This window comes from Syngnathoides biaculeatus, chromosome 10, assembly GCF_019802595.1.
Source record: "Syngnathoides biaculeatus isolate LvHL_M chromosome 10, ASM1980259v1, whole genome shotgun sequence".
Taxonomy (NCBI): Eukaryota; Metazoa; Chordata; class Actinopteri; order Syngnathiformes; family Syngnathidae; genus Syngnathoides; species Syngnathoides biaculeatus.
Window position 1 is genome coordinate 11,735,804 of NC_084649.1, and position 23,291 is coordinate 11,759,094.

At 42.3% G+C, this 23,291-nt stretch overlaps 1 protein-coding gene across 2 annotated transcripts in view; it reads right to left on the bottom strand.

Moving 5' to 3' along the window:
• Window positions 1-23,291, bottom strand: part of foxp4 (forkhead box P4) — a 97,125-nt gene that overhangs the window by 32,358 nt on the left and 41,476 nt on the right. For both annotated transcript variants that reach the window (XM_061832964.1, XM_061832963.1), the window contains exons 3-4: window positions 16,083-16,172; window positions 4,247-4,369 (exon numbers count right to left, since the gene is read on the bottom strand). In XM_061832964.1, the coding sequence (XP_061688948.1) occupies window positions 4,247-4,369; window positions 16,083-16,172 (213 nt within the window). The remainder of the gene's footprint in view (window positions 1-4,246; window positions 4,370-16,082; window positions 16,173-23,291) is intronic.

The window sequence follows — 23,291 nt, forward strand, 5'->3', positions numbered from 1 at the left end:
TACCCTATTGTTGCAAGCCATATTTAGATGATATGCGGATCGCGGCCAAACCACATCCCCGCCCGATCCACCTCCGAGCGGCGGTGATAAAAAATATGCCGCCCGCAAGCGACGACGCCGCCGCAGCCAAACTGCCTACCCGTCCGATCCACTTCCATGGCGGAGATGAGCCACCGCGTCCTGGCGCCGTGACGAGCAACCCCGGTTGACAAGGCTGGCGGCCAGCTCGGCTTTGTCGACAAGGCTACTGGCGATTCACAAGTCTGGGTCGGCCTTGTCAACAAGGCCGGTGGCGATCCACAAGGCCTGCAAAGGCCGTCCTTCAGCGGCTGCTGCACGGACGCCTTCCGATGCGCACATCGACACATTTATCACGCCTGACTTACAGATTACGCCCCCCCCCAACTATTGTTTTTTTTTATTGGCTCTATACACACCTACCTATCATTTGGAACCCACAAAGCTCTCATCCTTTGCACTGTGCAATCCATTTTTTACAACGAACCGGATCTTTTAGAAAAGTATGAACAACGAATCCATCCCCCTGAGTGTTCGAGCAATATCCACCAATACAACAAGCCGGCATTTTGGCTAACACGAAGGAACAACGAGCTACCTTCCAGCAGGTAAAACTAGTATAAACAGACAAGACCACTTGAGTGCGCTACTGCCCTGTACGTCACTTCCTGCTTCTTCTTGAAAACAAATCCCTCTGAGAGGATTTTCCTGGTGGGAGTTACTAAGAGCCTTATACGTCAAAATCATGTTTTGTGGTGAAAAAAACTGCTGGGTCTATACCGATGGTCGTTTTTTTTTCTTAATAACATACTAAAAATCATGCATTTCCTGACAGTGGACCTTTCAGGATCCTATATGCACTGTACTTCCATTCGACAGTGCTGTTGGGGAAATATTGAGTGCCACTACAGCTGTACACTGAAGTAATAAAAGTGACACAGTTCTTTGGATTTGGAAACTATTTGGACAATCACGGCATGTTTGTGGTTAATATATAATGCAAGTAAAAACAGTGTGAGTTTCCCATCTGTGGCGTTAAAAAAGTGGAACGCCTTAAAGTCAAAGTTAATGAATTCAAAAGTCATATAAAAACCTTATGAGTAGGATGATTTGCTTGCGTCTAAGAATTATCACTGCTTAACCACGAACATAATCCAAGGTGACTCTATCACGTCATGCCATCATTTATTGTACAGGACAGAAACAAGGTGTCTAAAACGCAAAAATAGTAAAGTCATTCAAAAGGGAAATCTGTTAACCAAACGGTCAGTTGAGAACATCCAGACGACACTGTGCGGGAATTGAGCCCACGGCAGCTGCGCAAAAGTGAGCTCTGTGAACCACTACACCACCCCCGGCCTCCCCGCTGGGGCTATTCTTTCATTGAAAGGCACAACACAACGCAAACAGCCGAGCAGTGTCTCCTGTGACCGACCACAGCCTGTCTGTGCGTTTGTGTTAGCAATCATTCATTTAAGCGGCCGGCTCCATTAAGATTGCAATCTCGCACACACGAGGAGCAACGCAGGCAGGGAAACTCTGACCACAGCGTGTGCACAAGTGTGCAGGGGAGGTTATCCTCTTGAGACGTGTGTGCGCCTCTGCAGTTTGTCTTTGTTTCATGGTGCATCAAATGTTCAAAGAGGCTTCTCAGAAGGGAATGACTTCACAGAGCAGCAGTTGCTGCAGTCTCTCATCCGTCTGACCCGAGAGCCAGTCGACTAGACACCAGTGAACATCCTAACTGAGCAGTAAAATGCTCCTGCTCCCTTTGTGCAGTACGCCATTTTACATTTCCAGCTTCAATCTTATCCTGGCCATAGCTTGAATTTTGCATATTTTCATATTTTACTTTGCATTTCAACAATGACAGACTTTCTTATCTTTAATTTGTCTGAATGGAAGACGCAGTCCTATTTTGGACTTTCTTTCATTCCCATCTGCCTTTCCTCTTTTTATTGTTCCTTAGGCAGCGTGAATATCTCTTTTCTGCCTCAGTACTCCTGATCCCCGTCTTCGTCACACATGCAAATGCGTATGCAAGCACACACACACACACACACACACACACACACACACACACACACTCGGCTGTAGAGTGGTGAGTTGGGGGAATAATTAAGTGATAATTAAGGTCTTTTAATGATTTGATTCAGTGGCTCTGTGCATTAAGAGTATGGAAGTGAGGCACTCACCTCTTCAGCCTATTACCATGACCTTGCCTTCGTGAACAAACCAGCAAAGAAAGGCAGAGCAGTTGTAGCGTAAGTAAAAGTAAGAAGAACCTTAAAGGTTAGCTGACATACACATTCACACAAATATTAAGTGTTAGTGGACCGTAAACGTTCCTTAGACTCTTATACAATGCTGTATTACCTTGGGATTATGCTATGCTCCGCTGAGTGATATGTCATCTGATGGTTTTTTTCCTGTGTGTGTGTGTTTATGGGTGGTTTGTGAAAAGTGCTGGCTTGCAGATGTAGACTCAAACCAAGTCCATGCTGCAGTTAATTAACTGGGAGAATGACGTTAAACTCAACAGTTTTAATAGTCTAACTTTGCTGCCGTAGAGGTGGTCCTTATGTTCATAAAGCGTGTGATTTGTGGATATCCATTGTGATAGATGTTATTACCACTTTCATTTCAAATTCGTCTGCGAAAAATGATGCAGATACAGACAAATTAGTTAAAGACCATAGAAGGTTATAAAATAAATCATAAAATGACCAAGCCTTTTTGAAAAAATATTCCTTAAAATCCTAAACAGCATGAGCAAAACTCAGCAATCATCTTGTGATTTTATTCATGTGTGCTTTTACTTTTTTTTGAGACACCACTACTGAAATGTCCACGAACAGACCACCAGCCATGGCATGGCAGGCGGTGAGACTACTACATCGTGCAACTACTATTTTGTGTTCACATACTACTACAATAAACGATTTAATGTGCACAAAGTATTACAATAAACTATTTTGTGCCCATGAACTACTACTTTGTGTGTACAAACTACCCTTTTTGTGGGCACACAAAAGCAAACAGTGACTCCATACTGGATAGGAAGGTAAAAAAAAATTGAGTGCACCCTCTTTCCGAAGTTGAAGGTCGAGACGGGGCTAAAGCTCGTAAACTACACTATGGGCAGGGATGTTGATGAAGACATGAGAAGAAAATAAACTTTCCCAGAAGCCATCCCAAGTGTCTTGTAGTTTCGGCTGCGTTGTTTGAGGCAATTAGATAAAAGTGCGTTGGATTTAGTCACCCTCCAGTTCAGTATAGCCACGGCTTCTTCATGCGCACACAGTGGCTATTTCATGTGCACGAACAATGACTTTGTGAGCGGGCTGTAACTATTTCATGTGCATGAAGAAGTAGTTTGTATGCATGAAATAACAGTTTGTGCATACAAATTAGTAGGTTGTGTGCACATACTTGTATTTTTTCCCCCACATGTCATGTCTGGGGCTCCGCAGGATTTGTTTAGTTCCTCAAGAAAACCCACACAGGCATGGGGAGAACATGCAAACTTCACACAGGCGGGGCCGGATTTGAACCCCGGTCCTCAGTACTGTGAGGCAGATGTCATCCACAGTTCCACCTGGTTGCAACCAAGTTACTTAAAATTAAATAATAAGAATCATAATGATAACAATTATAAATCAATTCATTATGAATTAAAAGTTTGCCTATTCATTTGATCAAGGACTTTAAGATGGCATTTCTTTGAACTTCTTCCTTGTTCTTTCTTCGCTGTACCAAATGTCTGTTGCTCTTTTGTAAAAATCGACATTACAGTACATCTTGACAGCAATTGTATTTCATGTGTGTAGGCAAAAAGCCACATGTTGCGTTGACAGATCTTTTGAAGATGTTCAGTGTTTGTTTGTTGGCTGCATGGCAACACTGAATACCTGAAGCCTTCCAAAATCACTGTGAGTGATGAGTGCATGTGTGTGCCTACAGGTGCGGTCATGTACAGTTATGATAACAATCATGAACAGTAGTAATAATGCTAAACAGGAGGATCTTTTTTAAAAAAATGTGTGCATGAGTCAGAATGTTTGCCTTTCCTTCAATGATCTCTCAGCATTAAATGAGATACAGTCACACCCAATTTGTGTCATCGCACATTGAGACACCAGACACATCTAAACATGTTGGTGAGTCCAATCAGGCACACTAGCACAACACTAGTGTGCGTGTGTTTGCTAAGGCGCATGTGTTTCACCTGCTGAAGCATGAGAGCCTGCTGTTGCTGCAGCAAAGCCTGGAGTTGAGGTGGTGACAGGATCTGTTGCATCTGCTGTGGAGTGATCATCTGGGGGCTCATCATAGCCATGGATACAGGGACCTGGGTAAAGCACGGGAATACAAACACATTTCAATCTTCATCTGCAAAAGTTGAAAAACAAAAAAAGCTTTAGATTTTTTTGCATGTGAAAAGACTCATCCAAAGTCCTTATTTAGTTTCCCTCATAGGATAAAAAAAGAAATTACACTTATGTATGTATGTATCTGTTCATCCATCTGTGTATACATTTTTAACTCAGGTTGTCCAGTGAGAGTTTTAACAGCAAAAAAGACCACCCAAAAAAACCCAGAAACAAATCATGATTGATAATAAAACTTTCCAAATGATGGACAATTTCTAACTTGAGTGGAGTTCACAGAGCTCAACAGCAACAGGCCCATATACCAACTAAACCAATTGGCGTTGCATCTCAGATAGACAGACAAAAAACAGACTATAAATGTTTCTATGGCAGGTTTATTTATCTACAGTAATCTGACAATTGAATCAGCAATCGCTAAATGTAAAATAAATAGAAAAAAACTGGAATGGTTAATTAGATCAACATCACAGAAAGACTAAAAAAAACCCACCACTTTACACATCTTTTGTCGGCACTTTCCTCCACTACACTGGCATTGTTGAAAATAATTGAGACGATTTATGGGACAGCAGCAGATATACAAGCTCTGATAGGCAATCTTCATCTGAAAAATAATAAATAAATCTTATCTCCCTCCATAAACACACGATTAAGGTTGCCTGCGACGTACTTCCCACATATTCCAGTCTGGCTAAGGAAAGACATAAAACAACATCTCAGCTGTCACCATAAGATGTCTATCTCAACAAAGCAAGCGGCAGGCAAGCAAAGACGAAAAGCCGTGTGCATACACTGTACACAGAGATAGGCCGGGCTGCTAATCTGATTACAGACAACATGACTGAAAGGAAACGAATCACACGATTCAGACAGACATAAGGCCTGGGCACGGATGCCACATTAATGTGTGTTTAAAAAAAAGATTTGCATATTAAATGAGTAGACAAATGCTAGAGGAAAACAATTAAGGGAAATAAAGACAAAGCGGATGACAGATATTTAGTGAGACTTGCGGTGAGAGTGCGACTCCCAGAGTGGATATATTGTCTCTCCTAACAGGCTGAGGGATGACTCGCGTTGCCTTCACTGCCTACACATCAATAAACTCCACTGCTGTCACAATACAAATAATCCTGCCTGTTACGCCGTGAAGGCACTTTAATAGAGAAATACAAGCGTGAGTTATCGCCTCGCAAACTGGTCATTTATCTACATCCCCTCCGCGTCAAACTATTTCTCACCATCATGGTCATGAATGGTGGAGGACAGTTTGAAGAAGTGCTTTGATCTTTTTAAAGAACATAATAATAATGGAATTATAATAGTACGTGCTGCCACAAAATGAGACCTGGCATTAAAATTAAGACCTTTTTGTTTTTTGTTTTGTTTTCACATTGAACCCCTTCCAATGATTACATTCTTTTTACACTTGCACGACAAGCAAGAATATTGAAACATACATATAGCCTGTACAATTGATAAAGTTAGCAGCAGTTTTCCTCTTCAACAAATAATTTATTCTGCCATTATTTTCTATGAAAAAAAATAGCCTTTGAAAGTGTTTTATGCACGTAACGGTCACTCGTTTTTATTTGAGAAGTCAGTAAGTTATGGCAATAATGACACCAAAGACATGGTCAAGTTCACTTTGAGTGGCTGCATATTTGACTTAAACATCGAAATGTCTTGTGTATTGATAATATCGATATTTCATACATGTTGCATTCTTGTTGTTGTTCTGAGCTGAGCTTTTCGAAATGTGCAACAAGCACGGCTTTGTATAGCAATGTGAGAAGAATGTGAAAAGTAAGATGGCTCAATCACAGGTGAAGATGAAGAAGCTGTGTTACAAAATATGTGATGAGCTCAGGCACAGGTGGCATAAATGATAAAGTGGAGCGAGGGAGGATGGCGTCGTGGCAGTTGGTAAAAGGAAAAGGCACAAGAGAGGACACGGGAGGTGCTGAGCAAGGTGGGAGCGATGTTGGCCGACCCCTGGCATCATGCCAGCGTGCCCCCACGGCACCGCCTCGTCATTCTGGGCTGCCAAATGAAAAGCTGTAATTAATTGCTCCTGTGCATCCCATTCTTCCATGCTGACAACTCCTACCTTCTATTTTATCCACACTGCCATTGACATTTTCAAGTCTGAGGCATAATAATTATTGGAGTTATAGCACCTTTCCACATGTTGGCTAATCCGCCGCGTGAGCGTGAGTGTTGATATAGGGAACTTATCTGTGAAGAAGCACTGAATGCTGAACGTGTGTGTGTGTGACAACCAGAATGCTGATTTAGTTACGGTTTGATGCCATTAATTGGCCCTATAATCTAATATCACAAAGCGTGGTGATTATGGGGCACGTGATGGCACCGCCATACGACACCGCCAGGCGGTAAGCGACGACACAAAACAATAGCCCTGCCATTAATGATTTGACGGGCCAGGACAAAAGCGCCTCACAATGCAGAATTATATTTTCATTCGGCTTTGTCTCTCCCTGTGAATGATTTCTCCCCTTTCATTGGGCTGTTGAATAGGGGGAGGCTGAAAAACTGGGTGATTTGAAGTCAGCCATTTATTAAATGCATTTAATTTTTTTCTGCTTCTATCCCCCCCCCCCCCTTTTTTTTCTCGTTGCATGTTAATTTAAAAGAGGGAGATGTGTGTGTAGATTAGTGCTAGAAAGGTGGGGCTTGGGTGGCAGAGGGAGAAAAGGAGGATGTCATTATGGAAAAATTAAGAACCCCCCAATAAAAAGAATAAAATGAAATGCGGCCACCAGGTCCTGGATGAAAAGAGTGTCACCGCCGCATGTTTATCATGCCGTTTTGGTATTTATATTTGAGGGAAGATATTTTTGTGCCTGTGGCAAATTCCAATCACACGACTGTCCAATCCGTTCTACTGTAACATGTATCATATATACCATAACTCATAGAGATAAAATAAGATCCAACCTAACACATTTCTGCTTTCATTAACATGCAGGAATCAGTTACAATGTACGTGCACGCACCCACGTGCGCAGGAGCACATTGCTGAGGGCCTGGTGGCTGACAGAGGTCAACCCCTGCCTGCCATGGAGAGCCGGAGCTGGGGGAGGGATGGAGAGGAGATGCAAGAGACAGCCCTGTCGTTTACAGAGAGTGGAGGAGTAATTAGAGGGGTTGTTTGAAGAGGGAGTTTAACTGATTAACAAAGGAAGAGAGGGAGCGTCTGAAAGATGGGAAATAGAAGAAGGAGAAAGGCAGCCAGTCCCCAGAGAAAAGGAGAGAGAGGAGAAAGGGGGGATGTAACTTGCATTTCAATAAGGGATTCATCCCTCTCTCCTCTTCTCCCTTGATGACTTTTCATTCAAACCAGAATGAGGGAAAGCCCCACTTTCCATCTCGGATAAAACCTCAGGAAGACGGTGCGGAGGACTATCTGATATTAAACCGGCGCCTTAGAGATGGACAAGGCTCCATGTTTATGTGATATTCAGAAAGGCTGCTTAATTGACTGCATTATTTCCAAGGGCGGATTGAGTTTTCTTCACCTTTCATCTCGTTGCGGTGTCTTGTACTCAAAGATCAACTTTCTCAAAGGAGTGCGTAGCACTTCAATCAAATTCCACATTCATTAGACAAAGAGATAAACATCATGGACACGAATGGGGAGAACATCGTTCCATCCGCATTTTACGACTGGAGGTGAGCTGAAGCTAATGCCAGCTGACTTTGGCCAAGAAGGTAGAGTGGATGCTCACGCAGGGCAAATAGAGGACGGACAAAAAAAATCATACATGCTCACAATCATACCTGCAAACAATGTAGTCTCCACTTAATTTATGTACATAGCATGTTTTTTGGAATGTGGGACGAAACAGGGGGACAACATGTGACTAAATAGAGAATGGTTGGAGTAGAAATTTGAAAGCTGTGGGACTCCTCCACGCCGCATGTAGAAACATCCATCCATCCACCACACCCATCTATCCATTTTCTATATCGTTTATAATGTTTGTGGTTGCCAGTGAGCTGCAGTCTCCCCCAGCTGTCTGAGCATAAGGCAGACCACACCCTGAATTGTTTGCAAGTCTGTCGCAGGGCACGTATCAAGACTGACAACTATTCATTCTGACATTCACACCATTCCTGAGCGTGAACTGATCCTGCGCCGAAGTGTGGTACTCAATAATTTCATCAATTAGAGCAAGGCCCTTTTCTATTTCTCCAAAGTAGGGTGTATAAAGTCATGGTTGGATGACTTTCGTGTGGAAGAACTTGGCTGTTCCTTTGAAATAATGCAGAAATATTAAGAGACACATTCTAAATCTTGAGTATAAGGAGTGGAAGCTGTTATAAGTGCAAAAAGAACATTTGATCCACAGGCAAATAAGAGTCAAGCCCGAACTGGCACCCATGTGTCCGTCTGTGTGTATGTGGCGCTGAGAGCAGAGAAGAAGAGCTGCTGCCATAATCACAATCCAAACAGCCTCTCAGTCTAAATGATGTGCACCTTGCCTCTGGGTCTGCGGGGACACACAGGAGTGAGGGATAATTGAAAAAATGACAAGGAAGGAGGAAGAGAGAGGCTGACACACACCTCCTTCCTCTCTTCCTCCCTTGGTAGAAGCCACCACTCCCCCTCCCCCAGCAGCACTGTTTATCCCTGTCACTGAGCATTACCACCTCTCCCTGCAAGGGGCCGACTGGCGGGGGGAGTGGCCTGGGAGTCATGTACATACCGGCCCAGTTCATGCGTGCTGTGGCGAGCCAGCCAACCGGAAAAATAAATTTCATGTCACCTGATAATTAGAATTAAAAAAAAAAAATACAATAAATGAGTTTGTTGAGTTTTTAGACCATTATTTATGGAGTCATTAATAACCTAAAATATTTCAAATGAAAAACAAAGACAAAAAGAACAGAGTAAGGACTAGGATCAACCCACCAAGGAGAATGAATTCATACGGTGTGAGTATACACGCCATTCACTCATTCCATCTCATTTAGATTTCCCTGCTTTTACTGGTCCCAGGACAGATGTGAGGTACATGGAACCAGCATGGCACGACAGTAACTTATTCACCATTGTGTTGCTTTTAAAAGGAGGAGGGTGAATTTAAGTGGTGGATGTAGATTAGTACTTCTCGTATGATTCATACAAAGTACTGTTGCGGACCAGGCTGACCGCGGCTTGTGCTGGCAAGGAACGCCCGTGCGGGGGTGGCCAAACTCGAACATTTGCCAAATAATTATTTGTATTTTCCTATGTGTGGGCACCACTTCCAAAAGGGATTTATTATTTTTTTAATCCCTCATCTTCGCAGCAGCACATTTTCGGAATTTGCTTTTTTTCTTGTCCATCTCCACTCTGGTCCCGGTGGCTATCTAGCTACAGGTTCTTGTTCTTTTAGCTGAAGATTGATTGACAAGTGATAGTCAGCCTCAATGGCCTGGGAAAATGGGTGGGACATAAACACGTGGCCATAATTTGATTGCCTTAGCATACACAGAAGTAGGCGAAAACAACACAGTACAGTCATGACAATGGGCCCTCAAGTCAGGACTTTTTACCCCATATTTTATCTGCTTCTTCGTCTTGTGTGTGGCAGGCTCTCCGGCCCATCGGTATATTCCTGCTCTCCCTGTTCGACAGTCCGCCCTTGTCGCACTGCAAGAGTGGCCAGCCATTTTGTCACACATAAACCTTGAGGTGCCTGAAAACTCGACACATGCATACAACATTGAAAGTTGCGGTGTTTGCATGCACGCATGACCTTCCACTGCCACTGAAAGTGCTCACAGTGGGGGCTCCTCCATTCCAAATAAAGTCTGCACCGCACTTGGACAGAGGTGGTGTGTGGTGAAGCCTCATGTTTCTTCTTGAACTTCGACTTGTTTGTACAAAACCTATCCTTCCCCAGGTAAACAACCTGTCTCTTCCTCTTGCCAAGTAATAAGAGGAGGGTATGGAGGGGGCGGGAAGGTTTCGAGAGCAAGTGGGCTCTACAAGAGAGGACTGAAGTAGAAAGGCGATGAGGAATGAAAAAAAAAGTAAGTGAAGGAGTCCCTACTGTGTAAAGAGTATTTGGAGCTCAGGGTCAGACCACTACTGGAATTAAAAGGGCTTCCATTGTCTGCACCGAGTACCCCTACTCACTAATCCACTGTGGGTCCAGGGGCCACATTAGGCTGGAAGGGGGGGAATAAGCGACTTGGCAAGTAAGGTAAAAGTTGAGCAGAGTTGCAGGTGTTCTGATCATCTCAACTCCTCGGATACCAATTTTTTATTTCCCTCAGGAAGGCACAAAAAACTCACACTGGCATCTAGCAAAATAAGTCAGTCCCAAAAGAGGATTGCGTCTAATGAACATCTTCGACATTGTACGTACTACGTAGCATACAGCACCGAGGATTTTAAGAAAAATAAACAGTTTAAAAGCTGGAACAATTGGATTATCGAAAGAATGCCACTCTGGAAAGCCTTAAAGTGGCTGTTCTTCCAGGTTCCCGAAAAGTTTACATTTTTTAAATATTTTCCAGGAAAAGAGGGGGTATATGTGAACTCTTCAGAAATATGGAATGTTTGTTTGAAATTGTTACTCTATGGTTCCTTATTAAATATGATCCGTAGAATATTGCCACATTTCAACTTCCAATTTCTTAGAAAATCTTGCTGAAGTTCTGTCAACATCCTGAATGGTGCAAACATGCAACAGAAGTCAAATCTTTTTACATTAAGAATACACACAGCTGACTTTGCAGCCATTTATTTTTTTTTTTACCTAGCAGCCAGGACAGATTCATACAGATTGTCCTGTTGTGCTAATTTTCTGTTCTATGGTCAGCATAAGAGTTTTGTTCTTCGCCATCACAGCTACAGGTGGGGTTACCCTGTATGCATGATAACATTTGAAGTTCAGCCCCGAGTTTTTGAGGAACTTCATTGTAAGTCGGTTTCCATATTGTACGACCTTAAGGGCCTTTCATGTTGGCGGCTCAGCTATACTTCTTTTGAAATGGCATGTGGCTCATAGGTGGCAGCCATGTGTAACACGATGACGTGAGTTATTAGTAAGTTTTCACACACTCATCATGAAATATGGTGCATCTGTGTATATTAAAACACATACAGGTGTGAGAGGCTCGCCATAGCCAGGTCTCCAAGAGCACTGAAGAACCTGGAGAACGTGGGACGAGTGGACCGCATGGATGAACGGATGGAGGGCTTATGAGAGTGAAGAGAAGCAGCCCTGGACTGCAGTCTGCTGGGACCTGTGTCAGGGCTCCAATGTTGTACTGGTCAATGTGCCCATACACACAGACACACACTCATGGCAAATACTCTGCTTGACAGGGCACAGAGAAAATGAAAAAAAAAAAAAAAAAAAAACAACAACAAAAAAAGAAACTTTGAGGACAGTGACAGACCATCAGATTGAAGTAAAAATCTACCCACTCTCTCCCCCCCACATCCATCTATAACGGCCCAGTGCTTCAGAATAAAAATGACAACACACTTCGAGAAACACACACGCAAGCACACGCTCAGGCCACTTGATTGGGAAGTGTGAGGAGTGGCTGTTATTGACCATATTTCATTATTGATCTCACTCATGTTTCAAATCACAAAATAAGAGTTTCACACTCCAACGGTCACAAGCGGCCCCTTCTCTCAAGCCCGATCCCAACCTCTTCCCATACACCCTTCACAAACTGTCAGGACCCCGCGCACCCCCTGCTTTGTTCTATCCCCGCCTGTCTGACACAGACGCACACACATACACACCCTTGCAATTCCCTGCACATCAAATGAGAGAAACTGTCGACTAAACACTTCCAGTGAGTAGACAAAAGGAGTGCTTTGGGAAAAACACTTTAAAAGGAAATAATGGAGAAGAGAAGAAGGGCTGGCTTGAGTCCCACTCTGCGGGGCAAAGCACTCATCTTTTCACATACTTTTTGTTGGTGACTATAAAGACTTTTAAACAATGCACACTTGAGTTTCTCGCACATGTGAAGCCGTTGAAACTAGAAACAACACAGAAATCAGAAACGCTTTCGCCGAAGTAAAATCTTGGCTCCGGACTGACACGGCTCTCCCTGCAACCTGCTGTGCTGGTCCCAGGCCTCTTCAGGCCCCAACTAATTACCAAGCCTCTAATGAGTCTTTTTACATATTCTCCTAATTAAACACGCTCCTCAATAATACATGAATACAGGACACCTCGCTATTCAATTACACACGTATGGGCCTCCGCCAAGCACGTGCAGTAATCTGTATGTGTGCATGCCAAGTGGCGGCATGTTAAGTGTGCCAGGCGAGAAGTGCCAAGTGGGTATGCGGTATATGTGCGCCCTGGGAGCCAGCCGCCTTATGAGCGCGTGCCAAGCGAGGCCATTGTGCACGCGTGGCAGGTCACGGAGGCGCGCATCACGCTGGCTAATCCGCCAGTTGCCACTGTGTCAGCCAATTGGGCTCCCGCCCACTCGTGCCACCAGCAATTAAGATAACTGTGACACTTAAGCCCAACATCGACTACATGATCTGTTTCCGAGGCTGCGAATATTTTCAGGTGGTTCCTCTTTGTTCTCACATAATGACTCACTGGCCCGCACTCATTTCCCACAATGCTGCATTCTTAACATCATAGAGCCATCACGCATGAGGGTATATTGGTTTACCTTAGAGGCAAAAATACATGTACCATTACATAAGTTTAGCATTTGAAACTGGTTACAGTATTTGGAAAAAAAAAAACTAAAACGGTGCTTTAACATAGAAAATGATCCAGCTCAATGATTTAAGAAGCTTGAATTAGGACTAAAACTATGTTAAGGTCTCCATCCCGTTGGCTGCAAGAGAAACTCATGCAGTGCATTGAATAACTATAAGAATGCATTTGTTTCTACGATTAATTTAATCTTATCATCCTGAAAACATTCAATAACACTATTGTACTTGTAGTGTAGCTGCACTTCCACTGGGCACATCAATTATTCCTGCAATTGCCCATCGAGAGACGTAAGCTATTGTTAAGTTTCTCCTGGATGTGACACAAGACAGCGACACACACGCACACACTCACGCACACAAAAACACACTCACATGCGGACACACGCAGTGGAGTGATAATATCTCACACAACGAGTCAAACACAAAGAGCCCCTCAGAACAACCAATCATAGAACAGATTCAATCTTTGTGAGTTTCTTTCGCTTGCGGTCCAGATCCTCCCTTCCATTACAAATGAAGTAAAAGAAGAGAAATATTATGTGCAGTGGGCGGGGTGGGGGTGGGGTGCAGGCGAGTCTAAAAGGGCTTCGTATTGGAGTTGGTGTCAGCAAGAACCCTGACTTCAGAGAAGTCAAGATGCGAGAAAAAGTCTTTCCCCTTTCTCTGTCCCTCAGAGAGGGAGTTGGGGGCGGGGGGATCTAATTATCAGGCTCCTAAAGATCTAATTATTGTCTGACACTCATTTGCATGTAAGAAAGCACCCCAGGAACAACCTGAGGACGGCCATTTTGTGCCTAGCGTGGACCACTGCACCAACCGCCAGGCACCTTAAAATATTGGTCTGATTCAATTCTATTTACGGGCCTTCCTGAGGTAGATTTGTATTATTTTATTTATTATTATTTTCAGACAAATTCTGAAGATCATTTACACTGCAAGTGTTATTATTTAGTTTAACTGACAACCCATTTAAAAATGTACGTTTTAATATTACTTCTTTATTTCAGTAGTGCTGATGTCTAGCCGAGGCATCAAATTTCAGTTGTCACACAACAACATTCTTGAGATAAAGGACATTTCTATTTTTGTGGGTAGGGGGGAACACCCTCCAAATACAGAACTGGATGAAGAGGACTGGTGCAGCAAAGAGCATGGATGCAAAACTTTATGTATTTTGAGGGTTTGTCTGTTTAAAGAAGCACATTAAAACAAAACTTAGAAGACAGCATTTAAATCACAAATTACAACCTTGGAAATGTAGTTTGGCGTGGTGTCTAGAAAATAGTACAATTTTTCTTTTTTATTTTACATACTGTACCTTGTTTTTTTGCGCATGAGAATGCACACACGCACACACACCCTGCCAACACACATCCTAGAGTGCATTGGCAGGATGTGTGTGACCATTTGAGCTGACAGCTGAGACAACAGAGATGTAGCTCGGGTGCCCTGGATAGCGCAGGGAGGCTAACAGGCCAGGCACCAACAAACAAGACAAACAAGACAGAGATGGAGAGAAGGGAGGAGGAAGAGGGGCTTTTGGTGTGTACGTCCATGTCTGTGATTGTGTGTTGGGAGAAAAAAAAAAAAAACCAGAGGAAGGAAGTAGAAGGTAACACCCCGCATCAGAATGTGCACGAGGCAGGTCAACTCGATGTGCGCGCTGTCCATGTTTTTCCATCGGAAACTGTCACTCTAGGTTAATGATATCACTTTTTTTATGGATATAACAGAAAGCAAAACCTTTTGAATGACATTGGATCAACATTATTCTTCCCGTGAGGGTTCAGCACCCCAGAGCCTTCATTCATACTTAAATATAAGGAAAAATGTTGTCATTTCTAAGGCCACAAACTAAAAAAATGAGTTTTGCAGCGTCCTATTATTTGGAGGATCCTTTTAAATGAAGCAGCAGTACAGATTGAAACCATGTGTCGCTTCTGAAGGGCCGTGTTGAGGAAGACACCACTACACATGTATGTATATCATCGGTTATTTTGTGATGATTTACACTTAGCAAATGTGCATTTTCTTCTCATGCGATTTGTTTTCTCACCTTCACTTGTTGCACTGATATTATTTCATTTATTTTTGTGTTTTTTATTTAACTGCACATCCATAACAGACAACTCAACTTAACTATAGTTTTGTTTATTACTTCTTTCTACTTCCTTTTAAAACATAAAATGTGCTTAACAAGCACTCAATTGACATTTTCTTTTTAATTTCCTTTACTTTCCATTGTATTCTCTTTTGTTGTTTTGTTCAACAAAAAAAGCAAATCACCATTAATTTTTAATCTAGAATTCAGATACAAAACATGATGCCCTTCTGCCTTAAAAGTCTTGTCATTTGGGTTTTTCAGTGTTTTTCCAAATACAAACAGAAGTCTTTATGATTGCTTTTAAGCATTTGATGAAAGTCTATTCCTCTCCTGCAGAGGCATGCCATTCTGTTTTATTTGTTTATACATATTTTTTTAATTCTGTCTTAAAGTCTGGGTGTTCTTTATATTTTTCACTTTTAACTGAAAATGCTATAATTTTATTAAAATTTCTCATCAAGATTTTTGCAGGAGAAATGAAATGCATCTTATGTGGGTTCTGTTGACCCCTGACCCCTGCACAATCTAAAATAATAATACTAAGAAATGCAAAAGTATCCATAAGGGTATGTTTTGCGATAGTGTCAACTAAATCAATAGAGTTTACACTCAAGCAAAGCTCCAGTTTTACCTTGTGCCTCTTCATTTTAGTCTGAAGACCCTCATATGAACCACGGCTACAAATTAAACTGCCCCAAAGTGACAAAGGTGATAAAAAGGAGGAAGCTCAAGCAATAAGGAAGGAAAGATATGTACCTATATCACACTGTGTAGTTGACATGGACACAGACCTCTGTACATTCTGTGTGTTGGTGAGTGCGTTGATGTGTGTTCTGACCTGCACGGGGCTCTGTTTGACCTCATTGCTGCCGGGGGAGTTGAGTCCGGAGGCCTGCTGGAGGAGGAACTGTCTGGCTGCCTGGAGAGCCTGCAAGAGTCAGAGTGGACATGATTCAGGCAGGACAAGCAGGGCATTCCAAAAAAAAAAAAAAAAAAAACTTCTTAAACAGCTAACTTACAATTCAACTTCATGCTGGCAAATTTTCATCTTGAATTTGTTGGCACATTTTGATGGGCCAATTATTATTTTTTTATTATATATAATACATTACTCGTGCACTCGCTGTGGTAATCTCACCACGCTGCATGAACCTCTGCACATCTGTTGTTGACCAATACGAGCCTCTCATACCTGAGTAGCATCTGGACCACTTGCACAACCGTCTGGGGAATATCTGCAACACTTGCACACACTCGACACTGTCCCAAATTACCGCATGACTAGTCACTTTAAACTGCATACAGTACATTCCTTGAAGTCTCAGCGCCCTTTGTAGAATGGTCTTTGTGCTGGACTATTGCTTTAGGAGGCATTCAAACTGCTATAATTGATGTACGACTCCGCATCTTTTTGCACAACTGTCAGAAAAACAAGCAAAAAAGCCATCACTGCCAGATTACTAGCAACCCTTATTGCTCCGTGACTGTTACAGCAATGTCATCATGTCTCAATTGACTGTCTGTCTGTTCTCGTACTCGACGTGTATGTCATACTCGAGCGGCTCCAACTAGCAGAGACAATTTCCTTGTATGTTTCTGAGATACTTGGTGAATAAAGATGTCTTTGATTCTGATAGTAACATGTACATGTAAGGGTGAATTCAACCACAGCTACCTGGATAAGCGTGCATTCCAAGTCAAATAAAGGAGGAATTTAAACAGTATCAAATGTGTTTTTTTGTTGTTTCTTTGGTTGTTACACTGTATTTGGAATCTCAGCATACTTCACAAGAAGCCAGTTCAGCAAGTGTCAAACATTTGTGTGAAACTTAGGCCAAAAGAAGGAGGAACCAGAATATGAAAAGAACCGCAGTGACCAGACTCCCATTCAAAACAGTCATCATTACTTCTCACCAACGTTACGGTAGAATGTTTTATTTTTTTCAACATCCTTCATCAAAGTCAAAGCGGTTCAATTTTTTTTATTCTTTCCTGTTAGCAGAGGAATATAACTTACTTTTACACTTGTATGGGAGTTTAATTAAAATGTTACCTACAGTAAATTAAGGTTTCATAACGGTGAAAGTTTGGCTTGTCTCAAAATACCAACACATCAGACCACTTCTTTTGGATATTCTTTGTAAAACATTGCGCTCACAAAATGACCTTCTGTGTTTTTAGCGTGTTCGTGCCTGCTCAACGTCACAGCACAACCTATTTTTCAACTTTGGAGGGAAGAAAATGCAGTCAAATAGCCGCCACTCCTTTCTACAGCATACTTGACTCTAACTGTCCTTTTTAGTTACTTATCTCCTCCAAACTCCTTACAAATGTCCTATTTCCATTATTTGATACTGCCTCAATCGTGCCTGCACCCCCCCTCTCTTCTGTCTCGCTGCTTCCACTGTTCAAAATGGCTTGTCCACATCCTCTGAGGCAGAAGTGTGTCAGCATATCGTCATGTGTGTCACTTGCACAGTGTTTATATGTGTCACAGTGATGTAAGTTGACCCTGATGCGCATGGGAGTCTTGCTCCACATCTCCACTATTCTTCCTCCTCCTCCTCCACTTCTCTGCCCTCCAGTGCTGACCAGTCAAACCAGTAACACCAACTCCAACTGACTTTTTTTCAACTTACATCACTTATTTGTCCTTATATTACTTAAAATATTACCATTTGAGTATTAAAAGTCCATAACGCGCTTTTGTCAAGACTAATCTGTTTCAGAGTCAAAGGTGTTTTGCTGGAATGTTTGCACGGTGCCGAAAACAAAACAAGAAAACACCCATTTCCAAACACACTGGCTGCGCGCACGCACACACATACAAACACACCCTTGTGATGGAGGGTTAGAGAGGGGAGACAGCAGGATGCACATTTGCTTCCTCTGGCTCAAAGGGGAAAGGTTCCTTAGTAAATATTGATTCACGAAAGTATGTGCGTGTATGTGTGGTCACCACAAATTAACGGCCACAGCTCTCACTTATGTTCTTCAGCGTAAAAGATTTTACGCAATCGCGCGTGGCCAGAAACGAGTTCTTATGCATCACTTGACAACAAGTGGGAGGAGAAGAATGCTGTTGTGAAAGCGTGCAGCAAAGAGTTACTGTACAATGTCACCTATTTAATGAATTGTCAAATTAGACGCTCTGGCACATTAAGTAACGTTTAATTGCAAAAACAGAGCGGGAGATTAGAGGGAGGCCGAAAGAGACAGAAATGCTCTGTGCAGTCGCAATGATGAAAACCATCTGGATGGAGGCACTTGCGACTTTTGCTGAGACCGCAATTAAAAAACACATACACAGATGTGGCAGTGGACGTGCCTGTATACATACACACACACACATGAATTTTAACACTTGAAGAAAAATTTCGGGAACCCCCTCCCATTTACTGGTTTGACCTCAGCATTAAAACAAGCACAGACACAGAGACACATATACACAGAACCGCCCAGTTTGTTGGCATGTGGTGTGAATTAGGCCTTGAACACCATGTCTGCCCAAGAGCGAGTGTGCGCTTTTGTCTGTGTGTGTGTGTGTGTGTTGGCAGGAGTTGGGAAGCCATGTCTGGCAACAATAAAGGACAATTCCACCCAAATTACCACCCTGATTACCACTATATTAAAGAACCATTTATGGCTTTCATAAACGCTAGAACAGAGCAGAGGTGATGCCTGTCTCCGCTCCTACGCCTCTATTCATAGATGTGCTTTTGTGAAGCATGTGACGAATACATAGAACAAAATAAGGGAAACAGTTTCTTTATATACGCAAAAAGCTTTATGGCAGTGAGGTATACAGTTTATGTAAATCTACCACAAATGAAATACAAATGCATTTTCCTCATGGCAATGAACTGAAATGCCATGAATCCACTCTGGTCCACACCCCTGAAAAAAAAAACTCCACAATGTTGTTGGTAAAGAAAAATACTACTGTATTATACAGATGATAATATTGTAATGAAATAAAATTTTAGGGAACCTAAAACAAACTGGTTCGGCAAAAGTTTAATTACTAGGGCTCCGACTCAACCTCTAAATCATGATTTGTTATTTGTGTTGACAGTAACAAATGACTTCCAAATCAGAATCAAAACTGTTACATCTTGTACCCTTCCAAAATAAAAACGTGTCGTAGTGTAACAAATAAAAACTAGAATTTGATATCATTAACTGTAAATAATTCCCTCTGGAAACAGTACTTTAAAATGGCATACATCGCTGTTCCATGGTCAAAGAAAGAACCCGGCTAGTCAGCTAGCCTCTCGGTGCCGTAAATCATGGCTGGCTGACCAGCTGTCTACTTTCTAGCTAGCTAACTAGTCGGCTAGCTCTCATTATCTGATCATCATGATCACCTGCATCAAAGAACGACAACTGAGCACATGCACAGAAAACTACCGTAATTTCCGGCCTATAAGCCACGACTTTTTTCACAAGCTTTCAACCCTGCGGTTTATGCGGTGATGTGGCGAATTTGTGCATTTTTTTGTAACAGCCACAAGCGGGCACTCCAGCGGAAAAGGTACGAGTGAGACCGGTGGAAAATATATGCCGAGAAAGTGACTTTTACCGGTCTGGCCCTGTTAGCGCTGCGTGAGTATGTTACTGCCGTGTCTCATTGATTTTTACTGGTATGGTTTTTTTTAACCGGCCCTGTTAGTGCGCCGCTAATGATAAACTCTGTGTACTGCCTTTCTTTGTAAATATCTTGTGTTTCAATGTGGGTGTCAATGTGGGCACTTGCGACTTTTACACAGCTGCGGCGTATATAGATGTACCAAATGGTATTTCCTTTACAAATGTACTGGGTGAGGCTTATAACCAGGTGCGCTCCGTAGGCCGGGAATTACGGTATTTACAGTGAGTCCAAATGGCGTCTGCCGTAGAAACGGGCTAATACTCATCAACTACTTTGCATTTTATAAAGTCAATGCGGCTTGAATCTTATCAGAATAAAGTAGCATGTTATACTTAGATTCATTTGAGACTTGGGAAATTCTAATTATAGCAGTTGCACTCGAATCACACTTCTGCTCAATATTCATAGTCACCACCGATTTGTGCCAAACCCGAGTAATTACTGTACGTACTGTAGTGTTTGGGAGTTGTATGTGAACATTTAAGGCAGTGATTCCCAAACAGTGTGCCGGGGTACATTAGTGTGCCATGAGTGCTCTTCAGGTGTCCCGTGGGAAGTTATCCAATTTTATGTAATTGCTAATAAAAACATATATTCCAAGAAATAAGGTATCTTTATTCATCTATTTATGCCAGTGAGGCACAATGACAGACAGAACAAAAAAATCATCTTCTATTAGATGGCAGGAAGTACATACAGTAATTAATCAATCCATTTTTGGTGACATTTACTTTTGTTGGTGTGACATGGGATTTTTCAATTGTAAAATATGTGCCTTGTGAGCGTCGACACATTTTTTTTTATGCCTGACAGTGCTTAAAGGACATTAGAGAATGTGCCTATCCTGGTCCACACATGAGGGAATTACAGTACTTTCATTTCTCCATTTTGTTTTTCACTTCACATGAGCGGCAGAACTCAATTTTGACCGGCTGTACAAAACAAAAATTGAAGTTGGGGCACGCTTAAATCAAAGTACTACTGTACCATTAAGTGCTATGTTGATTCAAATTTAAAGTTCTCTAAAATATGAACACCCCATATAATAATTACTGTACAGACATGCAGATGCTCAGAAAAACACATTTAATTTATTATTATTATCAGGAATCATTTCTTACATATTTTGTTCAGTGTAATATTATATTGCGTCTTCTTATCAGTTGCAGTGGCTATACACTTAATCGTTCCACCACAATTCTGCATTGATAGTAGCTTCATTTGGATTGTTACCAAGTCACCCTTTTCCATCATTTGGCAAATAAATTATAGCACGAGTCACATTTTTCCACACAGAGCAGGAAATGTGTAAAAAAATTCAGCATCAACTGGGAGTGCACATCTCCTAGATTCCGCAGTTGGTGGAGGTGTGAGAGTAAACACCAGTTGGCTGGAGATACAGTGGATGTGTCTACACTTTTAGTGTTGGCAAACAGAACAATGACGCACTGCTCGGTGACTTATTAAGAGCCCATGAATGGGTTGATTGCATACAAACAAATGTAGCTCTCCTGCAATGTCATTTTAACCTTTCGAAATCTGTACAGGACACTTGTTATGCTTTTGTAACCTGATATACGGTGTCAATTATTGCACGACCTTCAAATGTAAAACACCCTAAAGGTCAGACAATATAGACACCGACAATTTTCGGTGAAGAAAACACCTCCTCACATGGGAACTAAGACTTTTTTTTCCTTTTGTTCTTTCATCTTTTTCTCGTTTATCTCACCACAGAATGGTAAGAGTGTAAAAAGAGAGCAATATGATGATGATGCAGTTATTTTTCACTGCGTCCATCAAATCTCATCAGAATTTGTGCGAAGCACACAATTTATTTTTATGATAAAGGGCTTTAGGTCTTGATACACTTTGTATGGAACTGCTACTTACAAAGTGCATCTTCAGTCACATATTATCCAAGGATGAGTAATTTTAGTTTTATTAACAGAAGATAAATTATTTTTAAACTCTAACAGGTAAAAATGTAAAAAATGTGACTGGAACTTTGTCACATGTAGTTAATAAGTAATGACAGTTTGGCTCTGGAACAGATTGATTTATATTATTTCCTTTGTGGAAAACATCGGCTGTTAAAAAGCTTTCCGGAACAGATTGTCTGTGACCTTAAAAGTTCCACTGTTGAGAAAAATTTAAACATAGATGTTGTTTTGTTTTTTTAATATACTCCCCTTTTTTCAATCATAACATACTTGGAAAGCATCATTGTTGATTTCGTTTCCACACTTGTAGTTTAAACTATAAATTTGCGTTTTGGTGGCAGCTAAGTCATAATCCCATATAGTGCTGCGTAAAGTTTTGTGGAATGATGTTCGCCCACTGTCCCGAACACACACGCCGCCGAGCAATTATACATGTGCACACGCTCATTCTGACATAGTCAAGAAGCTCTCCTCGTTGTTGGCCCTGCTCACTCATTCCTCATCTCTCATCTTCACCCTCTCTTTTTCTCTCTGTGACCCGGGTGAGTTGTAGGATTGTAACGCACGCGCGAACACACAGACACACACAAGCAACTCCTCCAAACCGCACCCCCCCCCCACCTCCCCGAACCCAACTCTCTGTTCCCCCTGTGGCATTCCTGGGGGCGCACTGCACCTTTAAAGAAAATATGAGAGAGGCCTAAGAGGGAGGCCCAACAACAGAGTCTTTGTGCTGCCGAGGAGCACACACACGCTCACAAACATGCCCGCACACACACACACACACACATCAATGGTGTCAGACAGGTTTTATTAGAGTGAGAGCGGTAGGAGGAGGAGGAAGGGGAAGGAGGGGTGACGAGGTCAGCGCTCAGCTTGGAGGCCCGAGAGCACACAGTGCGAGTGTGTGCGTCTGTGTGGGTTCTTCTGACTTGTCATCGCTCCCCTCTGTAAATCATCGCCTCTGACACAGCCTCTAATAACTGCGCATTTTTTTAATTCTGCGGGGTCACCCACATACTCATGTGCGCACACATACTCATGGCAACGGGGAGGACCAATCACACATCATAATAAGGTTGGGAAAATACGGTTGATAACTAAGTTCTGCTTAAGCAAGGGTCCAAAGGAGGGCCGGTGAAGAAGACGCGTTCAGAGTAAAGGAGAGGCACATGTACACGTGTGTCAAGCAAATGATGATCTCAAGGAATATTTCTGACACTTGTCTGATTTGCATACTTTTTTAGATGCCTTTGTGCAGCACAGAACTTGACATTGTGCCTTTTTTACTCTGGACATTTTGGCTGTCGTACATGAGAAAAATACTAGGTCGAGCTCCTTTTCACTTCATTAGACTGTGTGTGTGCGTGTGTGGTGTATGTGTGTGTGCCTAGTTCAGGTTGCTAAAGCAAACAGGTCTGCGTGCATGTGTGTGTGTGTGTGTGTGAGTGAT